The 27,856-nt window shown below is 49.5% G+C and overlaps 1 protein-coding gene across 1 annotated transcript in view; it reads right to left on the bottom strand.

Moving 5' to 3' along the window:
* KCNB1 (potassium voltage-gated channel subfamily B member 1) overlaps window positions 1-26,493 on the bottom strand; it is a 115,621-nt gene extending 89,128 nt beyond the window's left edge. The window contains exons 1-2 of the mRNA XM_032126840.1: window positions 26,061-26,493; window positions 24,450-25,113 (exon numbers count right to left, since the gene is read on the bottom strand). Of these exons, the coding sequence (XP_031982731.1) occupies window positions 24,450-25,016 (567 nt within the window). The 5' untranslated portion in view covers window positions 25,017-25,113; window positions 26,061-26,493. The remainder of the gene's footprint in view (window positions 1-24,449; window positions 25,114-26,060) is intronic.
* Between the last annotated feature and the right edge of the window lie 1,363 nt (window positions 26,494-27,856).

The following is a 27,856-nucleotide window of genomic DNA, read 5'->3' as shown; positions in this document are numbered from 1 at the left end:
GCCTCGGAGCACATTGGCGTAGCACAGCCGCCAGGTCAGGGGGATCCAGCCAGCTAACTCGTTAAAAAGGAAGGAGTTTTCACTACTAGTAAGGGGAAAAAAAGGAGTTGGAGTTGCCTGAAAGCACGGAGAATGCTGTGGAGATGCCACTGAAATGATATGTGTGAACAAGTGTCAGCAGTGGGAGCAAGGTGTGGTGGTTCCCTGCTGCTCTTCCCACGCTGCGGGTGTGGATCCGTCCCGCGGCCGACCCGCTCTGCTCCCCATGCGGGGCAGCCGCTCCCTCCCTTCCCTTCCCTCAGCTCCTGGCTAAGGCAGAGCTCAGCGTGGGTATCCAGACCCTGCTGCCACCACGTCCTTCCCTCTGCACCACCTCCCAGCCTGGTATCCGCCGAGGATTTCTAGCAAAGCTTTGAATAAATAATGAGCACCTGATTCCACTTTACAGTAATTAATCTAGGGGATAATGCACTAATTTGCCAATGCTGGGAGCATTTATCTTTTCCTCAGAAAGAATTTTTTGCTATGAAAGAGTTACTGTAAGTCAATAAAACCTAAACCTCTGTATCCATCTTACACTAGTAACTGGTTTTAGCACCAGTATAGAAAGGGAATATTTTCTCTGCAGCGCAGTGGTGTGGTCCTCTCCCCTATCAGAAAAGTAAAAGCCTTCTCTCTGTCCCAGCATCTCCTGTGAAGATATGCCAAGAAGACAAATGGTATTCCCCAGTCTTCGTGAGTGACTCCTGCCTTTCCCTGCCCTTCTCTTTCCTCTTAGAAGCAACAGGCAAGCCTCTGGGCCAGGATGCTGTGCAGCACCTAACTAACACAGCGGGCTCCTGGCCCAGGACGAGACCTCCCAAGCACTACCCTAATATAAATAAATATGATTCATAAAGTCTAACTTTGAATTTGGCAACTGATCCTCTGAACAAAGCTGGTGAGTCAAGCTCTGAAGAGGTGGAACCAGCCACAGCGTTCATGATCGTGTTAGTCAGCACGAAGGAAATCATTGCAACCGCTCTGACGTGTGAACTCAGCACAGCTGATGTAAGCGTTGGCAGAAAAGTATTTGCATCATAACCTTGAACTGCTGGACTGTCTCACTGAAAATGATACCAGAGAATGTATTTTTTTCCAGCTACCCAAGCACTGGCACTGCGGTGCCAGACCCTGAGCTGGCATCAATCAGCACAAACGGTGCACACAGCGGGGCTGGAAGCGCTCACAGCTGGGACACTGCACAACAGGTGAGCAAGGAAAAGGAAAGAGGGTTTGCACGGTAATGGCCCTAACACCTCCCAGGCCAGAATTAGAGGAAATGCTAAAGGGGCCTTTCTTTCATGGCAGCCTACAGTTTTGGATTAAAATCATGGATAGCATGTTGCCTGTGGCTGTTGATAGCTAGAACAGAACCATGTAAAGATGCCCCTGCAGCACCCCGGGGATGGGCAGCATCAGGGTCAGCACTGATGGGGCAGCTCAGACTTTGAGGAGAGAGGAGCAAAAAATGGGGAGAAGTGAAAACCAGGACAGAAAGCTCAACTCCCAGCAAGAAGAAGAAACAACTCTTGCCTTGCAGCCTGGACAGTGCGAAGGATTTTGTTCAGATGTTTCTCACATCTGATTAGACTGATCCACCTCAACCTTGAACACAATCCAGCTATATTTATATCCCAAAAAGAATATCCCCAAAGCCCCCAAGCTGCTCAACACAAGACAATAGGACTCCCCCTTACCAGGACTTGCAGCTGGAAGAGGGGAGGGAACCTCTATGTGCATTTGCAATGCCTGCATTTTATACAGCAATAAAGAAAGTAAAGAAATAGAAAATAACAGGAACTTTATATATTAATAGGAAAGGAAAATGGAGTTCTAGGAGCACAGATTAGGGAAACAGCACAATCCAGTGATGCCATTTCAAACAGCCCTGTGAGGGTGGTACCGAAAGGAGGTGGGACCAGACAGGGGCTGAGTTGGTGAAGTGAGAAGGTTCAAACATGGAGTGAGCAGCCCTGCCTGGCAAGAGCCCCTCTGCTGCAGGGGGGGGAACACTGGCCTGGGCTGGGCAGGCAGAAATAAAGGAGATGCAGGTGAGGGAGAATGGAGACAAAAAGGGGGAAATAAATGTGAGAGCACAGACAGAAGCGCTGTCAGTGCAACCACAAGGGAGGCACCAGAGCTGTCACCATAAGCTATCACATAATTTAATGCCTTGAACCCCCCTGGGTAACTGGCACTTAAATCTTCCACTTGTGTCGGGCCAGTGGAGCTGTTGCTGCACAGAGAGCGTTTCTCTGCTAAGGGCAATTACCCCTCGCTGCCCTGGGCAGCAGCACGCTCACTCAGGTGTTGGAGGGGACAGAAAACAGCGTCAGGCTGAGCAGTGTCACTCCCCACTGCAGAGCTGGAATTCAGGTGTGCTCCAAGAGCTGTCCCAAGTGGATGAGCTTTGTGGTGAGGAGTCGCAGAGGTGCCGGGAGCCAGGACACCCTGCCACGCTCCCGGCCGTGCTGGGCGCCGTCCCGGACCCGCCGGCGCAGGAGCTGCCGTGCTTTGTTTCTCAGCTGAGGTTCTTATTGTGACAAGTGAATCACCAGGAATGAATCTAACAAAGATAGTGTGGTAAACTTAACAGAAAAATTATATCCCTCTGGATGTGTGTTATATTTTGAGAATAAACTAAAGAATTCCTCAGTTTAATCCATCTCCTGGGTTTGCCTAGAGTAAAAATACAAACCCTACAAACAAGCCTTGTTTTTTCATTTCCATTAAACCTGTCTTTGAGAAAGTTGAGACTGAGACAGTCCTTGTTAACCTTAGAAATTTTTAGAAGTACAGACTGTCAGTGAGTTTTTGGTTCTCTGCCTTTTCAGATTGTTCTGTTGGGAAGGATGAAAGGCTGGATGATGCCAGCAAGCTGATAGTGCCCCTATCACCCCCTCATCTGCAGCTCACTTGCCAAGCAGTGAGCCGTGCACTTGGTTTGCAGATCCTGAATTTTTCAGTGAGGATGTGACAAGGTGGACCCCATATCTGTTAGTGTTGCTGAAGGATGGAGCACTAAGGTCCTCCTCTGTTCAGCTCTGAGGGGATATCTGGGGCTCAGCAAGGCTGCTGACACCTTTCTGATGCTGCACGTACCTGTGTCAACTGAAGGCAGCAGCTGTGCCTTACAGGAAAAGCCTGCTGAAATCCAAATCGCACATGAGGAAGTTTGAGATGCTGTGGAAACTTACAGACACCTGTTCTGAAACTAAAACTCCAGACTGGCAGGGATACTGCTCAACAAGGCTGTCCCATCCACAGTTACGCTCATTTCTAACCAAAACTTCCAAAAACTATAACGACTGAGGTGAACCATTTACCCAAAATGTCTGCTTAAGCTGTTTTCTAACACAAATTCACTTGGGACTCGGCTTCCCCTGGTCAGTGCACACAGGGAACCAAATCCACTGAGGAACCAGGTTTAAACTCAGCCTGAGCTGGTAGGAAAGCAAACCCACCCACTCTCAGTTTGGAGTGAACATTGCCATGTTCTCCCTCTCCCACTCATGAGGAGCTATGAAACCCAAGGCTTTGTATGCTGGGATCCCACAGGTTCCTAATGGGAAAACAGCACATTAATGGGAAAAGGCTGAAAAAAGGACTGCAGGGGAGCAGAACAAAAAAAGGCCAATTTCATGGGGAATATTTCTGATTTCAGGTCGTGGCTGCAGAGTTTGGGGGGTGTGGATGGGTGTGCCTGTATGGGATGTACCAGATGGATGTCCCTTGCACTTCCTTGCACTGAGGGAGATAAATGCACCCCCAGACACAGCATTTCAGTATTACAGGAGCTCTATGGGAGCTGACTTCCAGCTTCACTGCACCTTCATCTTCTCAGTTAATATTTATAAAGCTCAATATTTGTGCAGCGTTGTGCAAGGAGAGGAATATTAACCAGAATGTCCGTGGGGCATCCAGGAAAGCAGCTCTTACTCCGGGCCAGGCACCGGCCACCTCCCTGCCATGGGGCACCTCTGTACCACAGAGATGGAGAGAATCATCAGAGGCAGAGTTTTAGCCCCGGGCATTTAATTCAGGTTCAAGTGTGGCTGCAGAGATAGAGGGCAGCCAGGATAAATCCCGGAGCACAGCGGCTGAACTGCCAAAATAGAGTTAAAACACTGCCACGTTCTCAGTACTGAAATACCTGGAAATCCGGCCAAGAAACCAGACTTTAGGGATAGATCAAAGGATAAGTACATCTCACCAACATGCTTCCTTTTATTTATTTTGTAACTGTGATCAAATTTGCAGGAGTAGAAATGGGTTTTAAAGAGGCGAGACCAGGCTGCCCCTCCTGAGGACTCTCCCCTGCTCCGCGGGAGCCGCATTAACTCTGGCTGAAAGAAGTGGCCATGCCATGACTCATACTTTCCACTCCCCATAATCCCTCTCAGTAGGGTACAGACTTAAGAGTTTTCCTCTGACTTCTATTTTGTTTTAATTTATGCACCTGATTTGGAAAAGCCTTTGAAAAATCTGACAGTGGAGAAAAAAGGAGCCTGTTTTATCTGTCTGACGGACAGGCTGAAAAAATGCCCCAGCACAGTGAAATTCTGCACTACCAGGAAAATAACATCTCTGTCTACAGCTTTCTACAGGCTGTTAGTAAAAAACCCTAAACTACTAGAAGTCCTTTGTCAGAACAAGGACAGAGCTTAAGTGAAAGAATAAGCAGTTCCACTGAGTCAGAAGTGTGTGGCTGACACAAGACAGAGCAAATGTCTTTTTATAAAAACACACCAATGAATTATGTACAAAGCCATGCTCAAGGGCCCAGATCCCATGTCTGGCTTCCAGCGATAGCAGCAGCAGCCATGCTGGGTCCCACATGCTTCCCGAACCTCCAGAGCCAGGCACGAGGCAGTGGCTACTTCTGTAAAAGGACTTCTTTTTTATGGGTTTTGGAAAGGTCAGTAAATAAAATCTAGGTTTTGACATGCCAGCTATTTTAGGAAAAGTGACTTTTTTTCCATTGTCCCTGTGTCTGAAACAGGGAACACCACTGCTTCAAAGCCACTCTGCAGCTGCAGCTTTATACACAATGCCAGACTATGTCACCACTGCAACTCACAGCTGCCAGGTGACACAGGACCGTCCCCAGAGGGCCCCTAGGTCCACAATCCCTGTGGTTCATGCCTCACAGCCTCTCTGCAGCCTGTCCTCAACACAACCCATGCACCTGGTCCCCAGCCAGCCCCGCTTCCAGCCACAGGCTCCCGTGGCTGCCTCTCCCTGGCGCCGGCCTCCGCAGCTCCCCAAGGCACAGAGCTGGTCCTGGGCTCCCGTGCTCCGTTCCCAGCTCCTGCCCTGCACCTTACTGCAGAGGGGAAAATACCAGCTGCACCTTCTCTCTGGCTCCCCTGAAAGCGGAGTTCATCTCAAAGGACAGATTTCATTGTTCACATCCTGCACCAAAGAGCTCCAAGGGCAGCTGTCCTGGTATGTCCCCCCGCTGGCTGTGTCCTCACCGCTAAGGGACATCCCCAGAGCACTGCCCAGCATCCCCCCTCAAATAAAATCCTGCCCTATAACCTTTTCTGCCTCACCCAGAAGATAAAATTGTATTGGGGAAGATTTCTTTGAGTTACTGTTTATTTAGCATCATTTTACAGCTCTGTTGGTCTAAGGTGTGTATTTTTAGTGTCTCAGATTGCTTCTTCCCATCTAGAGAAATAACAGCAAGTGCACAACATGTGCTGGAAAAACAAACAGTTTTACTGCTGGCTTTCTGGAAGCTTTTGGTAAATAGCTGCACCTGGTTCCAAGTGTACTTTGTTCTAAGGTGCTGGTAGTACCTGCCTGATGTCATGCTCTCTGAGGCTGTTAATTAGGAACATGTTGTGTTTTATTGGTGTTTGCATTTGGGGCTCTGTTTTGAACATATGAATGAATGGTGTCCCTAGAGAATATTATTATTTCTCCTGGAATACAAATTGGAGAAATATATGAATAATAGAGACGGACACTCTTAAAACAGCTCAGTTTATCCGATCAATTTCTAGAAAGTCATATTACCCAGCTGAGAGTACATCAATGATGCAAAATTGCCGAAGTGGTGAGCTATTTCAGGATATTCCAAACCCAAGTAATAACATCTTGGTACTCCTGTGATGGATTTATTGAGTACTAATCCTTCTGCACACTGTTGTCCTGCAGTCAATGAGCAGCTCTCCTCTGAAAAGCTCGGGAGCCTTTAGCATCCATCATCTTGATGACTGCAAATCTCTCTTTAATGGTGCAAGCCCCAGGAATGGTTTGCACCTATATGAGAGTGTGAAATTTTAAGAGTACTCCTTTCTGTGGAACTTCCCTGAATGTTAATAATGGGAAGGAGGCAAGAGGGCAGTGGGAAGAGATTTAGAAGTCTGCTGGTACATTAAAGATGGATCCCATAGGTAACATCTCCAGGTTACCTATGACCTTCACGATTGTTAGCGCTGCTAATATAAACACCTTACTCCACACAAACCTCCTTGTACCATTCAACAAATCTAAAAAGAGCAAATTTGACAGATTCAGCACTTTTATAGCCTTCCCCCAGCAGTGGGGGAAGCATTTGCTCAGAAATCTCAACCATAACCCTGCTGTTATCTCTATAATTAGACCAGTTTGGTCATTTTGAATGTAGTGTGTGTTGCTCACCTCAAATAGCAAATAACCTGCCATGCCACCCACACTCTGTGTACCTTTCCAAAGGCTTAGAAGCCTTGCTGCCTGTGTGGTGCCATGCAATGACCCTGAACTGCTCTGGGAATCTGGTGAGGAGCCTTCGCTGTGGGCTCCGCTTGGACAGCAGCCGCTGCCACAGGGAAAGGAGAGAACTGGGTGCTTTTCCTGCAGCTCAGAGCTCAGGCTGAAGACTCAGTTCAAGCACTGCAGAAAGGCTGGAACTGCCAGGAGGCTCTGTGGGGATGAAGACATGAAGGCACCATCAGTGCAGAGCTTCCTCAGGCCTTTACCAGCACGCGGAATGCCGTTCATTGGCACGGCACTCCGGAGCACGCCAGTGCCCGCTCTCCTCTTACCACCTCACCTGGAATCTCACAAACCACCAGAGAGCTCTCTAAGTGGCAGGGGAATACAAACCAGACCAAACCACAAGCCCTAGCATTGATGCTGCTACACCATTGACTGCTGAACCCAAAGAAACTATTTTTATTTCCTTTTTTTTCCCCTGAAGGTACCAGACAATCCCATGGCAACCAGCCTTTCAGAGTGGCTGTCATCTGGTCAATACAGCTTAAGTCATCAATCAGAAAACCAGGTCTTTCACCTAATCTGTTTCTTTACAAAGAAGTAATTTGGCCTGTACAGATGCTGTAAAACTGCCCCATGACTGAGTTATTTTGGGATAAAATGCAGTGGGGTCACAGAGCACAGAATCTTTTGCTGCATAAGACTTTCATCCAGCCCTAGTGGGTGCCTCAGTCACAGACATGAGATAGCCTTTGCAGTCCAGTCTCCATGGCTTCAAAGACACAATCGAGGATTAAACTGTCCCACACCACACAGAGAAACATCACTCCAGGGAGTCTGTGAGAGCTGCTGGAAAGTGAAGCCAAGCCCTGGCTCCCCCCAGCCCCACATCCCCCCAGGAAGCCTCAGCAAGTGCCCACTGAGCCCTTCTCCTCGCCCGAGCCGGTGCAGCCACTTGATGTTGAGAAAATAACATAATTGCACACCGAGCAGTGAGCCTAATGAAGCCACGTCGATTTTGTTGTTAAGGCCTATGTTTCTAGGATTGCTGGCCTACCAGCACTGTGTTTTCCAAACAGAGACAGAAAAGGGCAGAGAAATCTCATTAATGACAGGACAAACAACCCAGCAATGCAACAGGGCTTGCTTCAAACTCAGATCCTGACAGAGACAGATTTCAGTGTGCTGGCATCTTGTGCTCCTCACTTGCCAGATAGTTTTGAATGGCCCGAGGTCACTGGTCATTAATTAGAGACAAATTTTATATTGTGACCCTACCAACAGAGGGTGAGGGCTCACAATGCCTAAACTCCCCCATACACAAGCACTGTGAGAAAAGGGAGGGATTTACTCTAAAGGTGATCATGAGAATGGATTTCATATGTGAGTGACTGCCCCAGTGGAAAATCTGTGCCCAAATCCAGTGCTGGGATCATAGCCCCTGGAATGAAATGGGTCCGTTTCTCTCCCCTCTCTGCATTTTCCTTTAATTCCTTCATTACTTTTCCATGTTTTGGAAGTGCAGAGTGCAAATGAATGCCCAAGAGATGACCTGAGAGTAAAGTCTGAAAAATGACAAGTCTGGGCAGCTTGGAGGGGTGATAACTCTGGCGGTCACCTCTGGGTGTGAACACCTGGAAGAGGAGGAAACCAAAGGACACCAATGCTGCTCCAAGAAAAGCCATCAGGAGGAGAAAATAAAATGGTGGCTTCACCCAGCATTTCAGGACAGGAGGCAAATACTGAGGCAGCATGATCTATCCTCATCTGGTCTCCTGCCACTTTGGGGCAGGGCCAAATGGGACCCCACTGCCACCACTGCTACTAGGAGGGTTTATTGGTGATACATGTCTCTGACACCTTTGTGTCTCTGTGTCATCGCAGAGCTCCAGGCAGTCTCAGTAGACACCCAGCTCTCCCATGGCACAGATTCCCTTCAGCAGAGCCCAAGCACACCTTTAATCAGCTTTGGGGGGACGTACAGACCTCACGGAAGCACACACTGAGTGAAGCCTACGAGGATATGCTTGCCTGAATTAGACTGCAATAAATAAGCAGCAGGGAAATTGTGTTCAAAGCTTTGGTGTAGGTATTTGCAGCTAAAAACGACCACTGCCTCCCATAAACATGGCACAGACGGGGCAGAGAGCTGGAGATCACTGCTCAGTGTCAGGAAATGTGGTTTCTCCAGCAACCTCCTCATCTCAATGTAGGCAGAAACTATGGCAAACATTGACTGTCTTTATGATAATCACTGCACAAAGACTCAGCGCCAGCTACCTGGAGGCTTTACATGTGCTGGGGAAGTGCTGCTCTCCCAAATTTGGCTATTCACTCTCCCTAATTCCACACAATCTGCAGGGCAATAGCTTTCCAGCACGGCCTCCCCAGGAAAGTCTCTCTCAGTAGACAGCAGACTCTCATGCTTATAGTCTAACACACAAGCATGCAGAAGGACACTGTCCAGAAGGAAAACAGAGCCCAGGATGCATATTAATTACTGGTGGCACAAAGCCCAGGCAAGGTTGCTGCTCCATGGTCAGGCTATAAATCTGTCCAAACAGGATTCTCACCACGTCTGCCTTGTTTACATTACAACATTTTATGGCCATGTGGTTCTTCACCTGGAGAGGAAGAGTATCCTTGCACAGCCAGTGAAGAGCTGGGATTTATTACCTGGTGAGAAAGGCCTGGCTGTGCCCCGGGCCGGGCAGTGCCCGTGGCCGCAGCGCTCCCGGGGCTCCCGCCCAGCGCCTGGCTGCAAGTCTGGGAGAAGTTTTATCCCTTTGTTTTCCCAGCAAAAAAAGCTTCAGAATGACAGAAAGCTTCAAGCCCCCCTACCCAGCTACTGAGCTAACCCAGCTCCTGCAAGGGCATCCCACCCTCCGTCCTGGGAGAAGCCTTGCCCAGGGACCTGCTGTCACGTGGATTTCTGCTTGCAGAGGGCCCTTGCTATGCAGTGTGGGAGGATATTTCCCAGTGGGGTCAAAAAGAAGTTCTCCCCACTCTCTTGCAATGAGACTGGCTCTGCAATGCCAGCAGGAGAGAGAATCAAGTGTTGCTTTCACCAGAGAGGGGAAAGGATTTGAGCTGAATGTGGCAGACTGACTGTTGAATTAGAGAAAAAACCAGGTTTCCTTCCCTGCATTGGCCATTTCTCACAGCTCCTGGGCCCAGCACTGTCACAGTTACAGGCACAAAAAGCAGATGACAAGAAAGTGTCCAGACAGACAAAAACATAAAATAAAATCTGGATTGTTAAACATCTGTTCCACAGAAACAAATCTCTGTAGGCTTCTTGGATGTTGCAGATGTCACATTAACCTGAAGCACTTAAGAATTTTAACTAGAGGAGGAAAATGTCCCTATTTTTATAGAAAATTCCTCAGCACACACTCCCGGCCTCCTCAGTGAAATGGGTCCTTTAATTGCACCCTAACGTGCTCCTTCTTTGCTCCATGCTTAATGTTAAGAAGATGCTTGAGACTTGTTGACTCCCAGGAGATCACTCAAGTACTGAGTTATGTGTGTGCTGAAGTTTCCCACTCTTAGCAAGGGTTTCACTTCACCTCCAGGCAGGCCCAGCTGGAGGGATCAGCTGGATCAGAGCCCTGTGTGTGCCCAGAGGCAGAGAGGGAGGATCAGCTCTGTCTCACACTTGCTCTGAAGAGGTAACTTTGAAAAAGGGTGGGGGAAGGCATCTTCCATCCCTTGTTACTACATGAACATATAGCTCCAAAAATCTTCATTCTGTACAGTGTCCCAAAGGAAAACATTTGAAATAATCCATATTCATTGGAGTTTTTAATCCCTCACAAACCAGAATTCAGCAGGCAGCTAATGAAGAAGACAATTATGCAGCACTTCACACAAAGAGCAAACCAGAACAGGTGCAAAGGCTGGAGCGTTGCCACACTTGCTCTGTTCCTTGGCACAGGGATCGGGGCTTTACTTAAAATGTATTCACACATCCCAACAGTTTAAAGACTCAGTCTGAAAGGAAAAGAGGTGACATTTAAGACTGATCATTAGCTGTTGACCACCTAAGAGACTAAATCAGAAAGGAGACAGCTGGCCAAACTCAGCTTTATTTGTGTTCTTTCTGAAGAACACAAGCAGAAATGGTGCTGCACCAGCAGGGCAGTGAAAACACAGACTGTGCTTGGTTTGCCCCTTGAATTAGAGCTCCGATGTACAAGAACAGGGCAAAGGAGTGGTGCCCAAAGGATTCACGTCCAACCAGACAAGCATGGGAAAAGCAAAGAGAGACTTTCAGTCTCTCAGAAACAAAGAGATATTTCTCCAGATGTTGGTTAGAGGCGCAAGAGAGTAAAAATCCCCTTTTGGAGTTTGTGCAGGAAACTCGGAGCAAAGCCATGACGCAGATGTGCCAACAGCAGCCGTGGCACTGCCCAGCACTTTGGGGAGGGTGTGGAGGGAAGACAAACCATGGAGCTGAGTTCCAAGGACACAGAGCTACTGGACTCACCAGAAAGACCCTGCGAAAGACAGAAGCAAGGAGGTCAATGGTGAAGGACTTCAACTGAAACAGCCAGCCTTTTTTAAGAGGGGGTTTCAATGCACTTTTAATGAAAAAGATCATTTTTGTGAGCAGGAAGAAGGAGCCTTCTGCCAGTGTTATGGCTTATTCCCCTGGAAAATGCTAAGGAAAAGAACTATTCCAACAGGTAGGTGATAATAGAGGGAACAAGTGATGATAAGATAGCAAAGATATGAACTGCTTAAGGACCTGGTGGAAAAAGAAAAAAGAATGAATTTAGGAAGAGACATAATTTCTCTCAGGATGATGAATTACAAATAGAAAGGTTCTGTATTGCTGACCATTTCAACACACAACTGCACCTCACGCAACTCACACAATTATCCTGGTTTTACACACACAGATTAAGTAATTGCTTGTATAAACTTCAAGACACCTTGGCGTATTCCAGCTGCCTGATTTGCATGCGAAATCACAGCAATTGCAGGTACAACCCTCCTTCCCTTGCACACCTCTCCTCAAACAAGACCAGGAAAGCTCCAGCAGTGCCTGGGCTGCCCCTGGCACGGAGCACCCGGGAGCATCCCACGGCTGCTCTGGGGTTCGTTCATAGCAGCAAAACCTGGGACACAAGCGGCTGGGTGAGGGAAGCAGGGACAGGCAGAGCAGTGGGTTCCTGTATCTGCCCCACTCGCTGTTCTGGAGAGCACTGCCCCAGTGGTCCCTCAGTGCCTCGCTGCTCCCCACAGCTCCGAGCCCTGCTGGACACCGGGATCCCAGCCCAGGGGCTGAGCAGCCATAGGCACGTCCTCCTCCTGCCGCTCTTGCTGGGGAAGCAGGCCAGTCTGCTAATGGGATCAGCAATTAGGGAGACTGATCCCATACCTTTCTACAGCAGTTTTTGCTTTCTCTGTAAAACATATTTATTACTCGTTTTGGGGTAGCATACACGAGCGGTGAGTCAAGACCCTGTTGCACTTAGTGCTATATAAACACAGAACAAAAAGACAGAACTTCCTATAAAGAGTTTATAAATTAAATTAATTAGATCTATAACTCCTGGAAGTGGCATTGCCATGCCCAAGTTATCTGGACCACGAAGCAAATTTTCCAGAAGACAGTGCAAACTAAGAAGTATTTCAGAGCCACTTTACAGAAGCTCTTAAGAGCATCTTTAAAAATAACTATTAAGTCAAGTGGGTTTCGTTCATGGCCATTCATTCGTAGCCAGAAACTTCAGCAAATGTGTTCTCAAGCTTAATAAACATGCAAAAATAATGGAATTGCACCTGCCCCAGTGACCAGCAGAGAGGAAAGAGAGGCCAAAGACCCCTCTGGTGAGACCTGGTGCATTTGCCTAGCATGGTGAAAATCTGGTATTTCAGCAGGCATGTGCTGGAGCTTTGGCCAGGGCTGCAGCTGTTAAATGAGACCATTCCCTGGGATTGCAGGAAGTCTAAAGTTACACCTATAGAATAACATTGTGTGTAAGCACAGACAGAGAGAGCACAAACATGTCAATTAGCAAAATGCACTCTGATACCTGATGTGCTCTAGAATGCAGCACATCTTATGTTTGGTGGAAATATCTCTTAATCAGGACAGCCCAGAAGGGTCCTGTCCTGCTGAGCCACATGCAGGAACTTGGAGTCAGGAAAGGTCAGAACATATACAAGGAGTGTTGGGTCTGTCAGCACCTTGGGTGGCATGAAGAATGCATGAGGTTCTTGCTCCTGAAAAACTCCCTTTGATGACATTGGCGTTGGCCAAGGCAGGGCTAGCAGGGCTCTGACCAGTAGGAATTAATCATAATTCCTAGACTACACTTCATCTGCTTCAAATTTACTTTAAAGGATCAAAATAAGAGTAAGTAGGATCCGATATACCTGGAGTTACCAAACCCACCACTTTATCAAAATAAACCAAAAGTAAATGCCAGTCACATCATTTGACATCTCCTTCATGAACAGAAATTAGAGGTTGAGATGTCTGAGAGCTCTCGTGGTACCACAGAGTCTTCAGCACTCCTGGGAAACTGGGCCCAGCCACCGCCTGGGAGTCCCTCCCAACACTGACATCAGCTCTCCAAGAGCACCACAAAAACTGGCAGGTCCTTCCCAGTGCAATCCCAGCCTGCTGCTGTGTGAGCCCACCTGCCTCACAGTAACAGGCAACACCTCCCAAAGACACGGCTTCTCTCAGCTGAGCACTGCAAAACCTGCTGAGATCAATCAGGCTCTTACCTGGGGACGATTAGAGGCGTAAAATAATTGTGTGGTGACTGCCCTGAGTTTAATTCAGCACCTTGGCAATAGGTGTGAGCTACAGCTGCAAACTGAGGAGGCATTTGCTGACAGAACATTGGTGTTTCTTTATTTTTCATCTCCGTTCTACCTTAACTAAAGCTATCCCTAAGGAACGCCAGCCAAGGTGATGAGACATAGGTGCTCGAGAAGTTCAGTCCAAGGACTGAGAGGAAAGAACTAAGGTGAGCTTTGCAGCCCACCTGTGCAGGACTCCCTAAAGCTTTGTGAGCAGAAGAGAGGGAGCAGCATTTTGTGAGGACACCACAAAAACTGTGAAGGTCCCCTGGGTGGTCAGCTGAGGGTTAAAGAGACTCTTTGTGGGACACTGCAAGCAAGGGACTTGCTGGGCTGCCCCTTGAGGACCCCTCCTGCCCAGGGTAACAAACAGAGGCTCTCTTGGAGCAAGGATCAGTAAATCCCATTGCTGAGGCTGCTTCAGAGAGAGCTGCTGCCGCCAGCTCTGCTGCTCTGACCCAGGACGCAGGGTCTGCTGCCAATCACAACTTTCTTCTTGCCAGCAGAGAAAATACTGCACTGGTCAAGATAATCTCCTATCTGCTGCGTCCAGCCTGTGTCCAACACCCCTGAGCCCCAGAGGGAACGGCGCCGATGCACTGGCAGGGAAACCGCTGGATTCACACAAAGTCCAGCCACGGAACGATGGCAGCTTTCTAGACCAGCTTTGCTCTTGCCTGTATCTGGGAGATTTTCTTATTTACTGTTTCTTCTGCACTGTCATGTTTCAGTGCAGATTGATAGCAATAGTTACTGCACCAGACAGGCGTGAGGATTACTTAATTAATGTTTGTGAAGCGCTTTTAGATCCTCACATGAAAGCAGCTAAGAAACACAACGTATAATTATTATGTATTATTAATAAACTTCTGGCACATTGACGGGAGGGAAGACAACGCTTTTTTTTTTTATCTTTTTATTTTCTAAAAAGATTAAACTTTTATGCTATGAAGGACAGACTTACCAAAAATTCACGAGTAAGTAAACAAGGAGTGAAAGCTCCTCATTCCACCAGGAAGACAGACAGCAAGCACTGCCTGAGGAAGTGAGTTCCACTCCTTGTCTATCCAGACACTTGAGCAATCCATAGTTTTTGAGAGTGGCCAGATATGGAGAAGAACAGGGATGTTACAGACACTGCTAATAGTGGAAGTGGTCAAATGCACCAATTACAAGGAGTAGAGAGTTTGTTTAATGTGTGGTCACTATGGTTGACAAAAGCATGCATTGCAGAAGCAATGAAGTGTGCAGAGCAAGAGATGGACATTTTCAAACAAACAGAAAAATCACAGCTGTGTGAACCAAGTTTTTTAGAGCTGAGAACGTGCCAGACACAAACCCGATTCCCAGAAATATGAAGAAACCCAATCTCATGGATTCCTAGGCAGTTCCACAGAAGTGGCCAGCTCTCGTGTACTGCAGCTGCCGCTTAGAACACCTACGGCTGAGATCCAGCTGCACCAGAGAAAAAGGGGCCCAGAGGTTAGGGGTGAATTACAACTCTGCCTCCTTCTCCATCACAGACCCTGAGATGCCTCTGCACCCTCTCCAAATAAACCAGGACAATCACACTGCTCTACTTGACACGGCAACTGGGAGGACAAACACGATGCACTCAGATGGCAGGACAGAGAAAGCCAGGGACAGACAGACACCAAAGCACTGCAGAGAAGGACAGGAAGAGAGTGGACACAGTGATACAAATCTACCAGTGATAGATCTCAGCTGCTGCTCGTGGTGCCTCGTGCCATTATCTGTTTCCATTCCCTGTTTACACTGCCACTGGATAGTACTGAACCACCCAAGCAAAGCACAGCTGGCACACGGAGGAGATTCCTTGCCATGGGAAGGGTGCTGACTACAGTTCCTGCCCCTACAAAAGATTTTATGTGGTGACACTGCAACAGACCTCTTTGCTCACACCTTCAATTTATTCTTTCAGCAAAATGAGGGGTTTTTAAAAGAGATACGCACAAGGAATCTTGACTCTGAACATTTAGTAAGCATAATCATGCTTTAGAAACATTTTGCCTGTCAGTACCAATGAGAGAGCATTTCTGGTGTTTATACTGTTTATGTACTGCAAATGAGATTTACAGCTCCATTTTGTTCAAAAATGAGCAAGAGCAAATGGACTTAAATAAAATAAAACAAAACTAATCTGTGCTTTTGGCTAGAGACTCTGCACAAATCCTAGTCCAAACAGCATTGAGTAAGTTCAGCTCATAATAACAGGAACTGATTATGTACAGCAGAAAAAAAAAGAACTTTCAAATAAGTTGTTCCTTCAATTTGCTTTGACTGTTCACCAGCTTTTGTTAGTGACGTAGGTTTTTTATCAGATTAGACAGATACCTGATGGATGTTATCAATACTAGTTGAGTACCAACAAGTGCTTTGGTTTTGGCTTTGCTGTTCATTTTTCTTGCCCAAACACACAGCCAAGAGCCCAGTGCTGAGCTAAGGCCACCTTCCCCCCACTGCAGTGCCAGCAGCTCAGGGAAGGGTCACAAATCATCCGCAGCCCTTGGACCAATGGTCCACATCACTGGACCACAATAACTGCAAACCTCAGCAAAACCTCACAGGAATCGCAGGGGAAACTGGGAGAGACTTGTGAACAGAGAAAGAGGGAACATGCCAAAAAACGTGGATCCATCTTTGAGGCCAGGCTGAAGGGAGCTCCCAAGCTACCCACAGCCCATGCTCTGACCCTCTCCTTCACCCCAGTACTGTTTCTACCAAAGGTGGCAGTTGGGGTGTCTGAGGAGACACTGCTCCTGTAACACTGGAGTCATTCATTACATTTGTTGTGCTCAAAGTGGAGCTGGTTGCACAGATCAGCTCTTAATTGAAAATAAATACCTTCCTTACACAGGTTAACTTTGGTAAAAAGGAATCCCCACATTGACAGACAGGTTTAATATGTGTTCATACATATCAATATATACTAGCAGATATGTATTCTGATTTATTGAATCATTTCACAACATAGGTTTTTCTATATGTTACTCTGACATCTGCACTCCCTTGCTCAAAACACTTTAGCAGCATCCCCTCCCTGGAGCCAGAGCTGCATCAAAGCATGCTGAAAACATTCCAGTACAGACTTTCTGCTTTTAGATCTACCAGAGGAAAACCTGCTATTCTTCTGTAACCACTCATCCCTCAAACCTGACAAAGGTTGCCAGCACTTTCCCATGCAGGCTGGGCTCATTTCAGTAGGAACACCTGTGCCTAAACAAGGAGTGGGTTGTTTTCTCTCTCCATCCCCTTGAATAAACTGCCAGAGGGCTGCCAGCACCTTTCCCTCTGTAAGATCTCACCGTGGGCAGTGCCCAGGGACCACGGGAAGCCCATCTATCCCATGAAAATGCCCTGGTGACATGGGAGAGTGGGAAGCCAGGGTCCCCCCCCACCGAGTCTTCCTCACTGACCTTGGGCAATGGTCACCTCCTCACTTTAAGATGGGGATAATACATATATCACAGGTTTGTCCTGGCCTCAACTAATCCATCTTTTCAAAGCACTTTGAGAGCTTTGCTTGATGAGCACAGACATTATAATACTCATCTGTTCCAAATACATTCAATGGGAGTTTTACCCTCCACAGAAGCAGGACTGGGGCTGCTGGCGTTACCGGGGTCCTAGAAAATAAATCTGCTTGGGAAGAGCCATGGCCAGGCACAAAGGCACAGTGCTTACCTCAGCCCTCTTCCAGGCTATCCCTACAATAAAGAGTAGAATTTCTCATTAGAAATCAGAACGAGACCTCACCAAGGCCTGCTGGTGAACACGTTCAGCTGGTGCCAGGCTGTATAGGGGACAGGAGAGGCCAGAAGAGAAGCTAGGACAGGGGGGAGAAAGCAGAGACCAGGCCAGCTCAGGGGGAAGCTTACCACAAGGTTTAGTGTTGCTGTACTGAGTAACCAGGAACACCGGGAGGTGAACATGAGGCTGTTGCCCCAAGGACTGAATTTAGGGCAAGGTCAGCCTAAGGATAAAGAGCACCAAGGCTAAAGCAGCTTGGGCAGGCCAGTTAAGCAGTGGGGTGTGGGGCAGGGAGCCCTGTGCTGTCAGCAGGTCCTCAGTGCTTGGCACAGAGCAGCATGGAGCCCATTCACCCCCAGCCCCAGAGCTCTGCCCCGTTAGGGCAGCGACCACCCAGCCCTGGGGCAGCCCCTGGGAAACCAACCCAGCCCAGGAGGGAGCTGAGCCTCCCCATGATCTAGGAATTGACCCAACTCTTCTCATCACAGCCAGGGTCTGATCCTTGTCTGCCTTAACATGACAACATAGGTGTAGAGCTTCTCGAGAGAAGGCTCATGTTAATGCCTTGCTCGAGTGCAGCGGCCCCATCGTGCTTCTGCTGGGTCTCTCCATAGAGTAAATCACAGTGACTGTGTTTATTGTAAGAACTAAGTGAGCAGCTGTGAACTTTCTCTGACATAAATATTTTGCCATTAGCAATGACAAATAGCAATGCTCATGTTGTAAAAGTAACATTGGATTATTCCTCTCCATGAGGGCATTCACATCATGAGAAATCAGAAGGACATTGTGACTGGAAAAATGGGTAAAAAGAAGAATGTGATGGCAAGGATATTTATCCCACTGTGTAAGAAGAGTTAAGAGAAGAATGGATTTTTCCACGGAGCTCTGGAGTGTCTGTGCAGAGCCAGCTCTGGACACTGTCATGGTCAGCACAGGGCAGAGCCTGGCCACATGTGCAGGTGCTTCACACAGGTACCTGCCAAAGCTACACCTGCACATTACACCACACCGGCATATCCTGGGGGCATTGGGCCCAGAACTTTTCTTCTGAATCCCATTATTACTAAAGCTCTGCAGTTACAGCTGAACAAAACAGGAATTTTCCATTGTTGCAAGATTTTCTACTTTTTGACTGGTGATGTTGGCACCTCAAACCCTGTCTGCTCTCAGGCTGAACAGGATGGGAGAACACTGAGCAGTGAGGGGAATTAATTTCTCAGAGATTTTTTTCAAAGGTACAAATGAGAGCTGGTGCTTTAAAAATAGCATTGACTGTACTTCTATAGCACACGTCCTCCAAGGAATTCAGCACAAGCATGTAAGCTTGTCACTTCCCTCCAGAGGCAGGCGGGCTCTCATGGATGTGGATGCTCAGGCTCTCCAAGTGGGAAGTTACGGAGAAGTTAAAAATCCAGGAGTGTGCCAACACACACGTGTTCGTGCATACTGGTGCTTCATGGACTGGATGGCAAGCAGATCAAAAGAAATACAAGGCCTAACAATTAACTTTCCTTTTCTACATTCTCTATAGACTGCAGAGCTGCAGGCTTGGATTGGAAACAGCTGAACCCAAACCAGCTTCAGGCAGGAGCACCAGGCAAGTGCCTGCTGGATCCAAGGGCTGAAATAGCAGCTCTGGGGAAAGGCTCACCTTTGAAGGAGGATCCCACCTGGAGAGCTTAGAATAAGCTCATTGTTGGCAAATGCATCCCATGCAGGCTGTGATGCCATCAGCCAGGCCATGTTACAGGGACTCCTTTAGAGCCAGGAAAGAGTCACAGGACACAGCTACCAAGCTGGCAGTTTCACTAGGGTGCAGGTTTTCTCCCCCAGCTGGGAATCTGTGGAGGCTATAATGAGAGGAGTTCTGGGAACTGGCCACACAGCAATACATTGTGGGCAGGTCCACTGGTGCGACAGACACAGAGGACATTGCAGGGAACTAAACACAGGAATTAGAGCTCCCCAGACAAAAGATTTAAGTCCACTGGAAGGACAAGACCCAGAAAGCAGATGCAGGATGAAAAGAGATTGATCCAGAACAGCAGTCATTTGTGTGTCCACAGGACAGTGCTGTGCTAGAAGCCCAGGGATAAGCTACAGACCAAACTGGCAAAACCCTGAACCCAGGGGAGAGGCTTTGGAATGAGGCTCTGCTTTTGAGGATCTCTGAAGATAGGAGTTCACTTTGGATGAAGGGAAAAAGTCTCCTATATATAGCAAAAAAGCCAAGGCAGTAGCTGCATCACACTGGAAAAAAGTTACAGATGGAGGCAAAATATGGGCAATCTGGCTTTAACAGTCAAAGTCAACATCTGCCCTGTGATGGGACCCTTGGAGACAGACAAGGCATGGCTAAGATGTGACCCCTGCAATTCAGGAGAGGGGTTTCCTCTGCCAAATGCTAAATTCAGGCAGGTTTAGAGATGAATGAAAACTGCACACCATAAGGGAGGACCAGGAATAGAAAGCCCATGTGGGGGAAGAACGCTCTAGATGTAGCAAATGCATCTCCAAGAGGCTTTTATCATTCTTATTTTGTCACTACTATCAACAATAATATGAAAAGAGCTTACAGAGCATCCTCCCCAGTCCCTAAGCAATGCATCTAGAGATTAGCAGCAGAGAGCAGTGGGCAGCAGAGAAAAGCTGTTCAAGGAATGTAGAGGCATGCATAATGAGATTACCGAACTGGAGTTGCATGTTTTCAAGGATAAATGTGATATTATTGCACTGGCAAAGGCATAGCAGGAGCAGGGGAAAAGATGAGAAATAGCCTGTCAGAAGGGAGGGATCACTGCAGCTGAGCTCCCAACAGGACAGGGACAAGTGGGAAGTGGAGGCAGCGAGGAGGAAAGGAAGTGCACATCCTACTTGACATGCAGAGAAGCTTTTTGCAAAGTGGGTGATGTCATCGTGTTTTTCTCAGCCTTCAGGACAGTAAGAGAAAAATAGATGAAACCAGCACATGCAGAGGAGTCTGTAAGACGAGCAGACTTCCCCCTCCCCACCCCATGCAACACTAATTGCTCAAATATTGATCGGGGAAATAATTTGTAAGGACTAAAGGAGGAAAAGAAACACTTTCCTCTCAAGAAGCAAAAAGGGCAATGTTCTTGCAAGGTTGCTGGAAGGGTCCTGGTGATCAGAGAATTTCCAGAACCATGGAAGTTAATCTCAGATGTTGAGTTGGTCTGATTTGTTATTTGTTTATACTGGAGAGCATGAACAACTGCAGGTTTTTATTTTTCAGGATACCACACGAATTGTTGGAATTACAGCTAGGCTGGTTCTCCCAAGGGCCAGACAGGTGAGAGACCCATGGACCCTAACTAGCCTTGGTTAGTGGAAAGCAACACCTTCCAAAGGGACTTTGGCAAGCCAGGACTGGTAGCTGGGCTGAGGGTGACAGGAACCAGCTGCCCAGGCTTAGCCTTGGCAAGGGAAGGAGCAATTAGGATTAAAAGCCCAAACCAGAATGCTGGAGCAGTGCTAACCACTACTGCCCTGGCATGGACACTAAGCCCCGAGGACAAGCAGCAGTTCTGCTTGGCTTCTGGAGAGCTGCTCTTCTTTCCTGACAAAAGGAAAACTACCATGCAACAAAATGTAAGAGCTTCTCCAGAAAATATCTGCACCCCGTCAGTTTCTAGAGTAAACCATGACAGAAGCGAGCACCAGAGTCCTCTGTGGTTAAAAATGGATGTTGTGAGTACACCAAAGTACACGAAGAATACTATTTAAAAAAAAAAAACAAAACCAAGAAACAGCCATCAAACTATTAAGACAGACTGGGAGAATGATAAAAATAAGCATGAACATGCAAAAACAGTGATTGCAGGGAGAGGAGAAAGCATCCACAAAGCCTGCAGTGAGTATTTCTCAGGGATATGCAGGCAAATAACCACAGGAAATGGGAGAATCAGATCCTTTAAAATATATTCGAAAGTTAGAGGGAGATGAACAGTTTTATTTAATAACTGCGGGATAAATATTTTTTCATTTGATAGAGGGCAGGTCCCTCAAGTGCTCCATTCTGCACACGGGGGTTTTCCCTCTGGGCGAGGGGAGTGCAGGGCAGCCCGACGCACTGGGGGGTGAACTGAAACCAGTTCGGGCACTGGATGCCCTGGCTGCCCCTGGGGCCGAGCTGGAGCGGTGCCGTGGGTCTGACACCTCCCAGAGGGACGGTGCTGTGGGCACAGCCTGAGGGAGAGCAGCACTCACCCCTCTGCTGCTGCGGGGTGGCAGCAGGGCTGCAGCCCCAGCACCCGCCCAGCGCCTCCTCTGCAAACCTGGAGCCTCTCAAGGAGGGGGAATTATAAAATCCAAGAGTGTTCTCTCCAGTCACGTACAGGGTGAAGCCTCACAAATAAGTAAGAGCCTGCTTGCCATGAGGCGGTTGGTTTCAAAGCCAGACAGAGCAATCAGAAGATATGGGTAAATCTCCAGTGGATAAGAAAGAAACAAAAACTAAGGTCTGGGGGATTCTTCTTCTGTTACATGAATGCTATTTTCCACCCTGGGGTACACCACATATTGTCCCCTTTAAATAAATAATAAAATCCATAGAAAACAAAACCAACAAAAACCACCCAAGAATAATAAAAAAAAAAAGGCAAACCCAAATCCCTGAAAACCAAACAAATAAAAACCATCTCTGTTTAACTGGTCCCAGTATAACTCTGGAGTAAGCTGGTATGGAGGGGACAGGCGAGGTACTGTGCAGAAAATGTTAAAATACAGCCAATGCTGGCAGCCACAGTCCCTGGGTTGGCTTGGGGGGAGAACCTGCACTTGTAGCCATTTTCCTGACTTCTTAAAGAGAACATGAAGGCATCTTGTATTTGTTGCATGGAAAACCCTTTGCACTGAGTGGCACAAGTCTGAAGAGAAAAAATAAACAAGAGCAGTTCAGATTTCCCCAGCGGTGGTTTTAGGACCTTGCGTGACGTTAAACCTCACAACAGTTTACTTTGTTCCCTTTCCATAGGAACAGTTTGAGCTCCCAGACCTGGCAAAGCAGAGGGAGTCTGGCTTTAGGAGAGGTGACAGAAGTTCCCGGAGGCCCGCGGCCTCCGCAGAAGTGCTCCAGTGAGCAGCCAGCTGAGGAAAGCTGGCCAGAAACTGCCAGGCAGAGGCTCAGATTCAGCACACACAGCCTAAAAGGGAGCCCGGGCACAGCTGGATAGGTCAGATAACAGGTCAGGCTGCCAAGTCCCTCTCCCCTTGTCCTTCCATCAGAAGTTGAAGAGTGAGTTCAACCTATCCAATATGTGGATTGAATTCTCAGGAAGGTGATCAAAGCAAAGGGCACACTCTGGCACGAGGGAAAAGCTATCCACCAGCAGGGAGCAAATTGGATAAAGAATAGGCCTAGCAGCACTTCTGTCCCTGCCTGCTAAGCTAATTGTTCATCAGGCCTGTCTGCCCTGCTACACATGAAAGGAGTGGGAATCGGTGTTTGGGAACTGCTGGAATATTTGAGGTTTGGAAACACACAGCATCACTTTCATTGCAGTAATGAAGGCACAGAACGGCAGCTTTAAATGCTAAGGGTAATGATGCATTACCAACCCCTCTCAATTAATCCAGAGCCTGCAATGCCGAGTGCACTTACTCCGAGAATTTTCTCAGAAAATGAAGCTAGAGTATTTAATTTATAAATCACAAAAGACACTTATTTGGCAAGAATGACCCTTGCTCATATACAATAAATCATGAACATCAACAGTCTCTAATGGATTTTGAGTCAGTGCCACAGACAGCAAAGCCTGGGGCCTGTGTTTCAGGATTCCAAGACTGTGCCAAAGGAGCCTTATAAATTATTAATGCGTTCATCACAGTGTCATCTGTGCCACTGGAGAGATAGAGACACTATGGGGCTCTGTTTGTCATTAAAAAAGTGATAATGGGTTCAGCAGGCAGACCATGCCTCCCCTTCCCCTGCCGGGATAAGCCAGTCCACACCTCATAAAATCTCTTCCCCAAGTTTCATACATGCTCTTGGTTCATGATATGCAGCATTTTGGGAAGAGAAAAAAAAGAGGTAAAGAAGTCTGTTTTCCCAAGCAGCCCACCCAAGCCAGACTCCCTAAGGGATGGATGGAGCCAAGGTCTGCGTTTGCAGATGTTTGTACGGAGAGAGGTGCATTACAGAGGGAAGCCAGGGCTTCTTGCAGCTTCTCTGCCATACAGTGAGGATGTGGGTATATAGAAAATTCAAGTTTTGGTCCCTACTGCTCAGTCTCTCATGCTTTTCAGTTATTCATCCCACAGTTTTCAACCTCTCCCCCTTCACTTTTGTCCCCATGGTTACTGAATCACTGTGTTCGCAGAGATTTTCCTCACTAAAGAAAATGTGACTAACATGAGGCAGCTAAATTATCAGAGCCAACTCTGACATTGGTTTCTCCCAACATGGATTTTATCTTCAAAACACCTTCAAGGAGATCTGTTCACTGGAACCAACTTCAGAGTAAGCAGCACTTCAGCTATTGACAGAGCTGCATCACTTGCCCAGGGAAGACTTGAAAAAGGATGGAATTCAAACACCAGCTTTAGCAGACATGCAGCCTAGGAGTGCATGATACAAATAAGTAGGAAATGCATTTCACTACAAAAAACGAAATTAAATTAAGCCCTGGAATTGAAGGCATTATTTCCTCACTGCACCTGGGTCTAAGAGTTCAAGCAGAACTGGCTGCTTGAAAGCCAGTTTGATTAACCAGCAGAAGACATGCATGTTTTAGGCCCAAAGAAATCTCTATTACAGACTGCACCAACACAGGCCACTGGGTAACAAGTCTAAAATGTCCAGCCACAGCAGTCTTTGTGCCCTGACCCACTGCTCAGAGAAGCTTCTTCCACACTGAGCAGCCTAGGCTGCCCCAGGGACACTCAAACCAGATCCCTTCCAAACTACCAAAAACCCCCAGAAAACATTAAAATTCATTTGCATATGAGAGGCCTTTCTCTCCTTCACTCACAGCATCCATCCAGCCAGCCACAAGTGCCCAGACATTTAAGCAAGGGCAGCAGGACAACACCTCAGGTAAGCATCACCAGTCAGGAGCCAGCAGACAACAGAGACATAGAACACTTACCTTGGCTGCTACGGAGGAGTTGGGCTTCTCCAGGAGGTCCCAGAGTTTTTTCCTTTTCTCAGCACAGCAAGTGTTATCGAATTCCTCCCCTTCCCTTTCCCTCAGGGTCTCTGCTTCTCTCTTCAGCTCCTCATTCATCTGCTCTTTCTTCTGGTGGTAGCGGGCCTGGCAGCAGGACTCCAGGTAGATCTCATCCACCCCCCAGTAGTCCAGCTCCTGGCTGAAGGACAAGGCGCACATCTCCTCCATCATGTGCAGCTTACCAGTACGATAGAAGTTCAAGATAGAGGTGAATGCCCCGGGATGCCTGTCAAAGAAGTACTCGTTCTCCTCCAGGTTGTAGTCATCACAGATCTCCATGAGGGAGTCGTGCGTGTTGCAGTCTCTGAGCTTACCCAGCCTGGTCCGTGGCAACCTGTCCAAGGTCCGCCAGAGAACCTCGTGGGCCAGCCCCCCCACGTTGAGCTTGACCCTTCGGGAGCAGGCCTTGCTCCTGACGATCTCGGTGGGGTCTGGAGGCAAAGAGGTAGTAGAGCGAGATCCATGCTTATTCATCCCCAGAGGCATCGCTGGTCCCCCTCAGGCTGGACGCTGCACGGTGCGGCGCGGGGCAGGGCGCGGGGGCCGGCTCTCCTCACCTCTCCTTCCCCTCCATGCCCCAGAGCTGCAAGAGAGGCCGCGCGTGGGTCCCCGCCCGCCGCCCCCGCCGATGTGCGAGGGGGCGGCGGCGGCGCTGTCCGCCTGCCGGTGCTGAACCGCGCCCGGCGCCGCCGGCCCGAGCCCAGCCCCGCGTCCAGCCCCGCTCCACGTGCGGCGGGCGCTGCCGCCGAGCTCCCCCGGGCGGCGGCCGGGGGGTCTCCTCCGCCCCGGCGGGCCCCCGCCTCCGCCCGGGAGGGTCCCCGCACGCCCCGTCCGGGAGGGCTGCGGAGGCCGGGCACGGCCCCGGGAGCCTCTCCGGGTCGGGCGCGGGGCTGCCCCGAGCGGCGCTCGGGGATGCGCCCCGAGAGGCGCTGGGCCGCCGGCCGGGGATGCGCTGGCACCGGGCTCCCATCCCGGAGCGCGCGGCCCCGCCGGACGCCGCGCGTCCCCACGACCCAGCCGGAGCGGCCCCCGGCGGTGCCCCCCGCCCTGCCCGGCCGTGTAGGCTGCGGGGAGATGCGGAGGCTTTTAGTAACTCCAGCCGTAGAGATTTCCCGAGGAAAGAGCTGGGGCAGGGAAAAGGGAGGATTTAAAGCCACTCTAAGGACGCGCTCTGCCTCTCTGGGCTGCCCAGGGACGCCCCCCAAGCCCCCCCACGCCGGCCTCTGCATAACCGGGAAAGCAACAAAAACGGGAATAAGAAAAAAAACACCGAGCCCGCCTTAGGGCGCCGGGTGGCTCCTGACAGCCCCGAGCACTGTTGCTTACACAAAATGGCACGAAGAGAAGCCCCGGCGCAGGCAGGAGCGGCTTCCCCGTGCACAGCTGGCACAGCTCGGGGCTCGGCCCCGTCCCCGCCGACCCAAGTTCCCCCCAGACCCAAAAATCGGACCCCGCCGCTGCCTCCCGGCAGCCGCCGCCGCACACGGGGAGAGGCTCCCGTGGCTCGGCCCGAGCCCAGCCCTCACCTACCTCCTCCTGCGGGCTCCCGGCGAGGCGGCGCGGGGCGTGCGGGGCCGAGGGCGGCTACATCCTGCGGCGGGGCGGGCGGCAGGGGCGGCCCCGCTCGCATCCCCCCGCGGGCAGCCTCAAGGCGGAGGGATGGCGGCGGCGCTCCCGGCTGTCCACGGAGCCCAGGGGGAGGGGAAGGGAAACGAGGTAAATCGGATCCTTCGGCAGGAAGCTTTCCAAGGCCTTCCCTCGGCCGCGGCTCCTCACTCCTACCTACAGCCAGCGCCGGAGCCGCGTCTGCGCCCGCCCCCCAGCCCTCTCTCCGGGCAGACACAAAGGGAAGCTCCGGGGCTTCCTCCCGCTGCCTCAGCACGGGGATCAACAAGTGCAGCCCGTGGCTCCGGCGCGGCCGTGCGCGGCTGTCCCGGCGCGGGGCGGGGGGGCGGAAGGGTCGGGGCTGGGGCCGGGGCCGGGCAGCTCCGCCGTGAGCGGGAGCGCAGCATCGCAGCGCCCGGGGCCGCTCCGCGCCGCGCCCGCCGCCCCGGCCGCCAGCCCCCTCCCTAAGGCGGCGGGGCTGCTCCGGCAGCTCCCGGGGCCATCGGCCGTGACAACAGGAGCGGCGGTGTGTGCCACCGAAAAGCGAGGAGCGGAGAGCGCCAGGCAGCTCGGCAGGGCCCCCGCCGCCTCCCAGGCGATTCCTCGCCGAGCCGGGAGCAGCGGAGCTCAGGGAGGTTGCTCATCACCCCGCGTGTGAGGGCGATCCAGGCCCTCGCCCCCACCCCGACTGCCCCTCGTCGAAGGAACGAGCCCACAGCGATGGTTGCAGATATTTGCAGAAACAGATAAGAGGAACAGTAGTGGATCTCTACTGCCGATTAGGACTACGAATATAACGTAAACTAGCATTTACTAACCTGAAAACACACCAGAAATGGAGAAAACTGTGACTTTCCAAGTAAGAGCACAGCAATCAAAGTATTGCTCTGCTAAACTGTCCCTCTTGTCTCTTTCCCTTACTCCCACCAAGGGAAATGGCCCTCCCCAGAAGCCTGGAGCGCCATTAGCACCAATTAGTATCACTTAATGCGGTTCACCTGTTCAGGCTGATGTATCAGGGGTACACAGCTGTGCCCTTCTCTTGCCTTGATTGCTCGTGACTCTTGGACTCTAGTGTCAGTTCCTACTACAACGTTTCTGAAACAGGAGCCTGGTGTCTGATTTTTTGTGATTAACTAGGAAAAAAGACTCCCCGTGCTGCTTTTCCCCATTTTCTATGCTTCTCTCACCCATGCCTGGCTCCTGATGCCCAGCGTTCTCAGTGTCAGTGCTAGACTATTATATTTGGTGTTTGAATGTTGACATCTTCCTTAGAGGTCGCCTTCTGAAATCCCAAACAGTGGTTTTTGTCCAGTACTTCACACAACTGTGTATCAGCTGTACATTTAGGAACTTCTTACAAGAAGCTGGTCACTACCTTCCTTTTGGAGATGAGGAAATGAAGATACAGAGAAGCAAGATCGCCCAGAAAGGGGTGGAAGGAAGAACTGGGAATGAAACCTGTTGACCAGCCTAATCCCAGCCCAGTGCCCCTCCAGTGAAGGAGCTCCTCCTACCCCATGAATACTTCTAATTCAGGATAGACATTAGGGCAATGTTCAGAACACTTCAATTCTCCTGTTGCTTTCTCATCATTTCACCTCCAGGCTGTACTTTACTCCTCTTATAACAGAGACAAAACCCCGGATCAGGGCTAGGAAGCTAAATCTGTTAATGATTACAAAATGCTTTGAAACTTCCAGCTGGCAGGTGCCGTAGGA

The sequence above is a fragment of the Corvus moneduloides genome, chromosome 17, assembly GCF_009650955.1.
Source record: "Corvus moneduloides isolate bCorMon1 chromosome 17, bCorMon1.pri, whole genome shotgun sequence".
NCBI lineage: Eukaryota > Metazoa > Chordata > Aves > Passeriformes > Corvidae > Corvus > Corvus moneduloides.
The sequence above is the reverse complement of the archived record's forward strand: the minus strand, read 5'-3'. Positions and strand labels throughout refer to the sequence as shown.